This window comes from Polistes canadensis, unplaced genomic scaffold (assembly GCF_001313835.1).
Source record: "Polistes canadensis isolate GaletaPanama2010 unplaced genomic scaffold, ASM131383v1 scaffold_25, whole genome shotgun sequence".
NCBI classification, from domain to species: Eukaryota; Metazoa; Arthropoda; class Insecta; order Hymenoptera; family Vespidae; genus Polistes; species Polistes canadensis.
In genome coordinates, this window is record NW_014569572.1 from 677,356 (window position 1) to 688,611 (window position 11,256).

The 11,256-nt window shown below is 31.9% G+C and overlaps 1 protein-coding gene across 3 annotated transcripts in view; it reads left to right on the top strand.

Annotated features, from left to right (window-relative positions):
• Nucleotides 1-11,256, top strand: part of LOC106783757 — a 100,948-nt gene extending 89,692 nt beyond the window's left edge. For all 3 annotated transcript variants that reach the window (XM_014742562.1, XM_014742563.1, XM_014742564.1), the window contains exon 7: nt 10,903-11,256. In XM_014742562.1, the coding sequence (XP_014598048.1) occupies nt 10,903-11,241 (339 nt within the window). In that variant the 3' untranslated portion in view covers nt 11,242-11,256. The remainder of the gene's footprint in view (nt 1-10,902) is intronic.

Below are 11,256 nucleotides of genomic sequence, written 5' to 3' on the forward strand. Positions count from 1 at the left end.
AGAGAGAGAGAGAGAGAGAGAGAGAGAGAGAGAGAGAGAGAGAGAGAGAGAGAGAGAGAGAGAGAGAAAGAGAGAGAAAGAGAGAGAAATTTTTACGCGATTTTTACGAAAAAACAAACCAGAAATAAATTTAAAACAATCCTACCAGTGATGATTGGTAGACAAAATTAACGTGTGCACGATATGAATGAAGAAAATCAATAAACGAAACAAATAATATGATTTAACGATTAGATCTAATTGCATATATACGTGAGAAATAATTGCATTATAATACTGCACAACGAGAAGGGCGAAGAAAATTCATGGAGAAGTATAAAAAAAAGTGTATAGGGGAAAAATTTGTTGTTTCAATCAGTGTGAATTACGAAGTGCACACAACACTCTACTTCCACCTGTTAGATCGTGCAATAGAATATCTCAATATACAGTTGTGTAGAAGTACGTGGATAGAAACACGTATTATACTATTACTATATTTCATATTTTGTTGTGTTTGGTTAGATATAATTCCCAGATACGATAATTCCACTCCAGTGAATATGTGGCACGGGGTGATTAATTTCATTCAAATAAAAATATCTCGACGTGGTATATATATATAAATACATATATATGTATGTAGTAAGTTCTCTTTCAGCTCTACGAGAGAGCTATCGCAACGAATAAAAGAGAACGAACGAACGAACGAGCAAGTTTTAAATCGTTTTCCTAGTTCCTCCCTCACCCCTTTACTTCCCTACAAACGTCCCTTTCGAATTATTACTTCGAAGCCACCCGTTGCGAAAATTCTAACGAGTCCCAATCGGTCTACCAATGAAAATCATTTTTTCTCGTTCCTCCATTGCTCGAATGTTTTCTTTTTCTCTTTTTATCTTTTTTTTTTATTAATGTTATAGTGTAACGAGATATATCTGATTAACCGTACGACAGTATATTTAAATATTAGTCAGTTTCTTTAAACATGAACTTTTTTTTTTCTTTCAAAAAAAAAGCAAAAATAGAAAACTTGTCTCGATATTGCGAACAGGTATTATTAATTTTATCGTTAAATTATAGATCTCGAAATCTTATACGGTTAACATTCACGCGTATCTCGTATTTTAAACTTATTAGTACAAGATATTTATACTCGAACTGTTGTTTATATTTGATGTGAGATAATATGTTTTTGTTTTTATTCATTTTTTGCTTGTTTGTTTGTTTGTTAAATATTGAAGTATATTATACATTTTATTTTTTATTACCAACCAAAATTCACGATAATTTTGTGACGTGTCAAATTATTCGGGTTGCATCATTCTTGAAATCGGTATAACTATCGTCAGAAAAGAAATTTAAACATTATTGTCTAGTAACAGAGAGAGAGATAATAGAGTCCCATGAAAGAAATCGTTGATGCAGTTTACGTCATTTCTGATGCAACGATATTTTTTCCAAGATTATAAACATAACATGTTTGAATAATTTTCGGATTCTCTCTACTGTGACGTTTAGATCGATATTAAAATGCATGAACGCAAGTTATGATGAAATTTAATTCTGTTATACTTTTCTCATATCTTTATCCTTATTATATCATTTTCATATGTTTATATGTTAACTATTTATACATATAAATATAACTATACAAATTATATATTTGATTATAATATTGAAATAGATTATTAGAAATTAAACACACATTATTAATCAGCAGTTTATTTTGAAAATAGCCTAAGCCAATTTTGTCATTTGTGTTTAACTGTAATAACATGATGTACCATCTGTAATTAGCTGTAATAAGAAATATTTTGCGAATCATCAAAAAACTAGACCTAGATCATCGCTTTAAAAAAAGAGAACAAAAAAAAATCAATCAAATGAATTTGATATTTATTTTTCTTGTGTAATATTTAAATACATGTAAGCGTACACGTCATCCACATTAAAATGTGCATTTTTTTTTTCTTACAACGATTAAGCCCAATTAAATTGACTTCCGGCAAATTTTTTTTTAAATGGATTTTAACGCGTCGATTAGATTGCTAAATTTCACCATTAACCTATAGTTTACAAGATTTATAGGATATATACATATATATACATATACACACACAGAGACATATTTTATATAGTTGGACGGTACTTTATTCATTGGGGACGTTAAGCGACGATTCGTGTTTGATCACGATCGTGACCAACAATTTTATGCAAGGCACACGAGGCGTGTCGTGTCGTTAGACTATGGTCTAGCACTCTAAAGCTTTGTGAATCATTCGATTCCCATATAAATGTTTAATTATGAAAATTTGCATTATTAAACTTTCACAGTCGTTGCGTATTTTGTTTTGTTTTATTTTGTTTTTTTTCTTTTTTTAAATGATTTGTTTGTCTTTCCACTTTAAATTTAACGAATCGTATGACGATCTCTATGGTTTTTTTTATTTTCATTTTAATTATTTATTTTAATAACCGACGACGACAGAGATAACAGAGTAGAAAGAAAATTCTTATTCTTCTTATATTTTCTTTATTTTCTTATATTCTTTCTTATTTTTCTTTCTCTCTTTCTCTCTGAAATTACGAGAATGACAAAAAACTCTTTCGAGGGTGACGAGGACAAAGGAAAAATTCTTAAAGGGTCGAAATAAGTCCCTAAGACTTTGGGGCGTCAGATTAATCGTATCTTAGGGAACTTTCATATATTCTTATTTATATACGAACTTCGAAATCGACAGATGGTACTACTGTTTGTCGTTATCCTTGTTTACTCGATAACTCATCCAAGTTTCTTATATTTGTCGGAGAAAGGGGCACGGTAAACGTTTCGTTTCATTTTGATTTGATTCGATTCGTTTAGGTTTACGATGAAGGAATGATCATCTCTCTTTCGTCATGTGTAATCGTAAAAATATTCTGACCTCGCAAACGTTTATCTATATATTTTCTTTGCTTACTTATATACATATGTATAACACATACACACGTGCTCGTGCACGTTGCTGCTATCTTCTCGTCTCAAATCATTAATTTGAGAAAAAGAGATAGAGAAGAAAGAAAAAAAGAAAAGTTCCTCCTTTTTTTTTCTTTTTTTTTCTTTTTTTCTTCCCTTCCCTTTTCTTACTTATCGAAAATAATCATCGCGTTTCTCTCGGGTGTACCAAGAGCATCGTGACCCACTTTCCACATATTTTTGTCAAATTCCAAGCTAATATATACATAAATAATTTCGACGATCGTTAAAACTGTCGTTCTTTATTCGTCGTATAACAATATTTTTTTATTATTACCTTAAGCGCCTTATAATAAATATTTCGTTTAACCAAGGCCCACAGATGGTGTGAATAATAATCGACATTGGAAACGGAAATTTTGGATCGTAAATATTACATGTTACATACCAACAAGTATTTTGATGTCCTTAATAAATTATTCCTTTAATTGAGATATTATAAATAAATCGAAAATTTATTATAGAGATATTATCTTAGTTGACATATTTCAATTTTATACGCATTTTTCTTTTTATACATTTATAATCGTTTATATTAACAACGGCGTGTGCATAAAACAAGTAATTAGTATATTTGAAAATTACGTTAAATATCATGTTTTTACTCTCAAATCTTCGATTATCTTTCGAAACGTGAATCGTTGTTTTTATTTCCTCGAAACTCACGTTGATTTCCGCGTGCAGCACGTACAAATTTACATATTTCGATTCTACCCATTCATGAATCCGGAATTTCTACGTAACATCCTTCTTCGACACGCGTTTTTTCTTCTTACTTTTTTCTTTCTTTTTTTTTTTTTTAAGTCTTCGACGATTGAACGATACCGAATGATAAATTTGTTGATTTTGTTTCTACTATCCTTTTTTCTTAAATACGTTTTTTATCGTCCACATCGGTTCATTGCTTTTTCTTTTTTTTTTTAAGTTCGACGATGAGAAAAACGAGTTAAAGAAAGTGGTGGGTGAAAGAAGAAGAAAACGAGAATATACGTATTATACATCTTCGAAAGATTTATCGAACAAAGTAGCTTTACGATCTCTCTTTTTTCTCTCTCTCTCTCTCTCTCTCTCTCTCTCTCTCGTGTACTATATATTTATATTATTACATATACACACATATGTGTGTTATATGCATATATAGTAGTTTACTCCCTCCTTGTTTTTTTTTCCATTCTCTTTCTTTTTTTATTCTTACCCCTTTCTGTTCTCTTCGATGAGATCTCTCTCTCTCTCTCTCTCTGTAGGTCGTAAAATTGTTTTCCAAGACAAAACCGGTTCTAAAGATCTGGGTTCTGGTTTCCAATGTTGTTTACGTGCGGTCATAGGCCGCCTTCGCTTCTCGAAGACCTCGAATGGTCCGATGTATGTAAGTAAGCAAGTATATATATGCATACATACATGCATATACATACATAGGATCCCATACACACGTAACTGGTCTTTTTGCAGGTTCCTTGCCTCGACACTCTCGAGTCTTGCCTTTTTTGTGCCACTGGTAAAACGACATAAAATTATCCTCTTCTGAATGGAAGACTCAACCAACAACAACGTTCCTTTTATTAATTTGTTTTTTTACCCTTCCTCCGTATATATATATTCTATTTCTAATCTCGTTTGTATAACGAGAAATTAAAATTATTCCTACTGTTTTTTTGATGTACACTATGTTACATAATAATGAAACCATTTTGCTGATTTCATATCTCATGTCATCGATCATGTCTTTTTTCTTCCATTTTATTTTTCTTTTTCTTTTTTTTAATTCAACATGTATTTTCGAGTTGGTAGAATTAAAAAAAAGAAAAAAAACTGTAAAGAACGTGCAGGAGGATCCCAATCCTCTCTGTTGAAAACCTGTTGGTCAGTAGTATAGTAGTGGGATATAAAAGAAGCGTATCAAGATAACTAAAGGTACGATGATCAACCATGGAAGAGAACTTGTGGATTCTCGTTCGAACACGTTCGGACACGTTCGGTTGTTCATGGGCGAAGAAAATATAAAGAAATAGGAAGTTGGTCATGGTGGTGGGGAGTTTGGTAGAGATAGATAGATAGTTCGTGAGTGTCGTAAAAGTGTCATAGGTAAAAGACCGAATAGAAGCGGAGGGTGGTGGGAGGATAGGTATATGGTATATGGTATAGTTTGGTATGGTCTTCTTTGTCACGTGGCGTATAGCCAATCGATATGCTGACTACAATGTCGAACGGACCAATCAGATGTTGAGGAAAGTGTCTCACTTGACCTAGCTCTCTATAACACAGTGCTATCATCATTATTATTATTATTATTATTATCATCATCATCATCATCATCATCCACTGATAAGAAGGGTGCATCGAACTCGCAAGTTTTCTTTGTACTCTCTGGTTATAGAGCTTTATCTTTTCTTCTTTGTTTTCTCCTCTTTCACCTCTCGTGTTTTAGAAGAAAGAAAAAAAAAATTCATATTTTTTGTTATTCATTAGTTTAATCCTTTTATAATCTTTTTTTTGTCCTACATTTTATGTATTTTTTTCTATGAATTTATTTACATACGTACAATGCCGCTGTTGTTATACACTAAGTGACGCAGATCTTATTTTTCTATTGCATCTTTTGTCAATTTTTGTTCAAAGTTATGATGATACTTCAAGCGTATTTGTTAGTTAATGGATATTCAAATTGTTCTTGTACAATAAAAAAATATATAGATAACTTTGAATAGTTGGAAATAATGTTTTCTTTTTTTTTTGGTAATAAATAAATCCTTAATGTGTGTGTTTTTTTTTATTATACTTTTTATACCATTCTAATTTCTGTGATTTACGATATTCTATAAAAGATTTCACATTTTCCAATAAAAAAGAAAAAAAAAAACCTTTATACATTTTGTTAAGAATATGATTCTGCGAGCACGTTGTATATCGCGGAAATTTAATTTTATATATGATAATAAAAAAGAAAAAAAAAACCGATAACTGATAATTAAAGATAATATTTTATCTATTAAATGGCTCTTAATGCATTTTCTTTTTTTCTTCTCAATGCAATTTTTTAATTTCTACGATATATATAATAACAATAAATTGGAAAGATACATTTGACCAAATAACGTTAATAAAAATCGTAGTTTTTTTCTTTTCTTTTCTTTTTTTTTTATTTCGTGTCGTAGAAAAAAATTTGTAGGATAATTTTGCGATCTTCTGTACGTCGTTTAACTATTTTAAATTACAAAATACTTAGCGCATTCGCGAGTAAACTTTCTTATTGTCGTAATACGAAGGATTTACGTAACACCATGTCTGGGTCCTCTAAGTAAACATATTTTTTTTTCTTATTTTATTTCTTTTTGACCCTCCGCCCTCGTCCCCCAGTCCGCCTGCTTCCCTCCTTTTTTCTCTCGATGATTCTTCTCTCTAACATCAAGATAGCCAATGTGTTGTGCGCTTGACATTTCGATCTTCGCGTTTCTCTCTCTCTCTCTCTCTCTCTCTCTCTCTCTCTCTCTCTCTCTCTCTCTCTCTCTCTCTCTTTCTCTCCAGAGTTTCTTATTCTGCTAAGACATATGCGGGCACACCCAGCTGTCCATAATAATAATGACTTGTTAGTATATAAAACCATCATGAGACTTTGTTATAGCTATACGTTTTTTTCTTTTTTTTTTGTATTGCTTAAAGAACAAGATGTTTTTTTTAATTAATGCTAATCAGTGATCGTATTCTTTGACTTCGATCTCTTGCTCGGTTTCCTTTTTTGTTTTTTTATTTTTTTCCATAAAAAAAAAAAAAAAAGGAAAAACAAACCAGCAACTTACAACAGATTTGTTACCGTTGGTTATATAGTCCAAGTCGTAAATCGATAAATTAAGATTGAACAAAACAAGTGTAATAATGAGTATAATTGTTATCGAAAGAAATTGCTTCTTTTCGATAATTCGTCGTTCGAGAGGATAAGCCGAAGAGATTATAACTTTCTTCCTATCGTCAATATGTTTACGCGTTTCTTGTGTTGAATCAACGAGATCAGAAATATCTTTGTTCGTTTTCTTTTATATATATATATATATGATTTATGTTTTTTTTGTTTTTTTTATCTATTATTAGAACAATTTGTGCAAATATAAATATGAAGTTTGTAGATATTGAAAATATTTTTCTCCCTTCTTCGTGTTTCGTTGTATCTGTGGATTTTCCTCGAAAAGGGCCCTTTTAAAACATATCACGGTTTCTATGAAAGATCCACATTTAGGTCGGCCAACGCAACAAATATTTTTATTTGGTTGAAAATTCACGTCACGATTCTACACGGTTTGGTTGAATTTTTCTCAATAGAATTCTGATTAAGATATTCATTTGACATCGGATCTCAATTTAATGCTAAATTTATTGGAAGGGAATTGAAAATAAAATAATAATTATACTACTTTTTTTTTTTTTTTTTTTTACAATTCTTCCCTTACGTTTAATCACAATATCGCGGATAATAATATCTATTTTTTGTCGGTTTGTTTTTTCATTCCTTTTCTTTCAATTGAAATTGTTCTGTTAGTATTTTAAGGTTTCTATGACGTTGATTAATTTATTTGTTTATGTATTTACGAGAATTGTTGTTCCATTTGTTGTTTGATAATCAATCGTTAACGACGAATGAGAATTTATTCGAACGACGAAACATGTTTATTATTTCCATTTTACAGTAGGAGAGAGACATTTTGCCATCTTCGATGGAAATCAAAGGACGTTCATCGATAAGATTTTTATCATTGTTAGATAATTATTGTACACCACATCGTGTATAGATTAACGTTCAAATATTATAGATTTCTTTTCGTTTGAAACAATATATCGTAAGATAAATATCGTTAATACATTTAACATCGAAATATATATTTGGAATATGAGATTTAATAAAATTGATTGGTAAATGCCCTGTTGAAATAAGGAAAAGGGACGATCATTATATTTTGATTAAATAATACATAAATAATTTTATTTCAAATATTCTTAATCTTACGAAATATAATGATTTAATTTGTTACGTTTTCTTTTTTTTTTTATATATATCTCAAGTCAATACCGATAACTATCACGTATTCGGTTTACTATTACAAACAACACACTATACGAGGCACTCACGATTTCGTAAACACCTCAAAGGGAATTTTCAACAAGAATTTGAAAATGTTTGTCGAGCGAAATGGTGGACAAAATGAGAGAGAGATATCGCGTGTTCCCCGAGGTCAATGTATTTATGCGACTGCTGGTTGGTCGGTTGGTATGCGACAAATAAGAGTTATTCGTTTAGTGATAAAACAGGCTCGTTAAATTTCTTTTTTTAAAAGATGAAAGAGACTCGAAATAGGGACAGGATCTTCAAATCGGATTTTTCCAGTAAACGAATGAATGAATGAATGAATGAATAAATAAATAATGATAATGATGATAATGATAATGATATTATACCTGAAAAATTTTTAGTTGATGTTACGAAGAATATGTGTTAGCTTTTTCAAACGTAAAAACCGTTTTAAAGGGACTTTTTGAAGAATTTAGTCAAACCAGAAATATATTCTATCCAAGTTTATCAGAATTCTCGATAAAAGTAAATGGAAGGGAAAAAAAAGAACAAGAAGTAAAAGCTCGTTAATCCTTCTCCGTAGATCTCTTATCGCGTGGTTAGAATTTCGAAAAGAAAGAAGAGAAGAAGCTTCTTGTTGAGTGATCGTTCTCGAAGTTACAACTCCTCCTCCTCCTCCTCCTCCTCCTCCTCCTCCTCCTCCTACTCTTTCTCCTTCTACCCCACCCCCATCTTCAAAGTTATTCTCGTACGGTAGTTTTGGACGAGGACAAGGAGGTAATAATATTGGTTAGTGTTGGTAGTAGTGGTGATGATGATGATGATGATGATGATGATGATGATGATGATGATGATGATGATGATGATGATGATGATGATGATGATGATGATGATGATGATGANTGATGATGATGATGATGATGATGATGATGATGATGATGATGATGATGATGATGATGATGATGATGATGATGATGATGATGATGATGATGATGACTACGACGATGGTGGTTAGTTGATTGTATTGTATCTTGTGTTGTTGTGATAGTAGTAGTAGTGGTGTGGTAGAAGGAACGCGTACGTTAGGAAGTAAATATATATACATATGTGAGTGCGTGCGTGCGAAATTTTAAAGAGAGAGAGGGAGAGAGAAAAAGCACTGTGCCACACGCGCACGGGCTTTCTGCCAGAAGATGTTGCCAAAGGAAGACCGCTTCTTCTCGGAAGGACGGTACTTTGTTGGCGAGCTTTTCCGAAGATGCAGCCAAATTGCTCTCCACGAGTTAATTCAGTAACACCTGTCTTCGTAGTCGAAACCGTGCCAGCTGATCGAATTCTTTTTTTTTTTCCTTTCTAACAGTAGATTTTTCTCTCTCTCTCTCTCTCTCTCTCTCTCTCTCTCTGTCTTTTTAAAAACGTCATTTTCACAATCTCACGAACGTTAATATTTATATATTTTTTTTCTTTTTCTATAATATACCAAAATCCAATCGTCTTCGTTCGGTTCATCGATCAAATTTTCTTTTTTTTTTTTTTATAAATTCTTGTATATCTTGTTTACTCATAAAAGTGTTAAAGAATTTTACATTGAATAAACTTTTTATTGTTGATCCGAACGAATAAATATTTCGATCACCCCGTCCACGCGTCTTATATCGGTGGTGGTGGTGGTTACCTACGTCCCCTCCCCCTCCCCCAACACTTGGATTCATCGTTTCGTCAGACGGAGAAAGTTGGCGCCAAGCTAAGTGCCTTTTGCGTTCGATTCCACGTGCGACGACGTGTAGGGTTGGCAACCTGTTACAAGGTCATACTCGTGTCGGTCACGGCCACGTAAAAAATTATCCAAACCGATTTTTCATTTTTTTCCTTCTTCTATTATTTTTTATTTTTTTTTTTTTTCTAATAGATTACCAAAGATAATCCAGTATCTTAATTAATTGGAATAATTAATTCGCGTATGCAAGGGCCCACGCGAACGTGTTGTAATCGTTTCTTATTAACAGCACGTGATTTAAAAGACAACTTGTGTGTGTTGTGTTACATTTGCTCGCGTGCAAACTTTACTACTATATTCGCGTCATCTTAATACGCTCACGATCAAATCGCAAAAGTTTAAGGTCGTTTATATCGGCTTAGGGGAACACGCAAAGATTTTGTTTCTTTTCTTCTCTTCACTTTCACAGTTGTATGACGTGTGCGAGACAACACGTTGAAAACAATATTGTCACACACAACTAACATATATCGTAGTATATAAGTCCGCTCGTTTATATATTTGGCAGAGATGATGCAAGGCAAACATCCAATTACGAGAGAAACAAAAAGAAAGGAAGGAAAAAGAAAGAGAGAGAGAGAGAGAGGATTGAATTGACCCGGAAACCTCCTTCCGTCCCTTTTTTGATGTCGTGCAAAAACGAACAAAACAAGAAGATTATGCAATTAATCTAATAAAACGTGCCCCTCAGATATATTCTGTGTGTATTTTTAATAATTTCTTTTTTTCTAACATCAGATCGAAAATTTCCATTTATTTTTCGACAATCATGTCGAATTATTTTTTCGATCGGGGATTACGGATATTTTTTTTCGATAAACCGAAACGATCGAGATATCTCTGGCTATCTAATATAAAACGTGAAAGTTATATATATATATATATATATTATATATATATTTTCGAAGTATGTATTTTAGCGTTTAAATCATCGAACGATTTCCGTCCGATTTATTATCGAGATATTTTTTTTTTCATTCTTTGTTAATCAGTTATATTTGTCTAATTTATTTTCTAGATTAAATAAATTGTTTCGTATGGTTTGTAAAATGTTCTTTTGTTTTTCGTTTACAGACACGTATATTGTTGATGGATGCTTTCCTTCAGAACAACAGATTGGACCATGTCTCCAGGGTAATGTCATCGCATCCTTTGTATTTAGACCACTTCCTTCGAACCCAAAATTTCATCTTAAGGGGCGATGGACCACTACCCTACGATTATAGACATCTTATAGCCATTATGGTGAGTTCAATATTTTTCTTTATTGTCTTTCCTTTAATTTTTTTTTTTTTTTTTCAAATTTTCCCTTTCTCATCCGTTTTTTTTTTTTTTATATATATTCTCATTTCTCAAGTACGTGAATCGTCGCAAAAGTATGCGTGTTGGTGGTGTACGTTCGTCGAAGTTTAATACGTCAAACGTTGA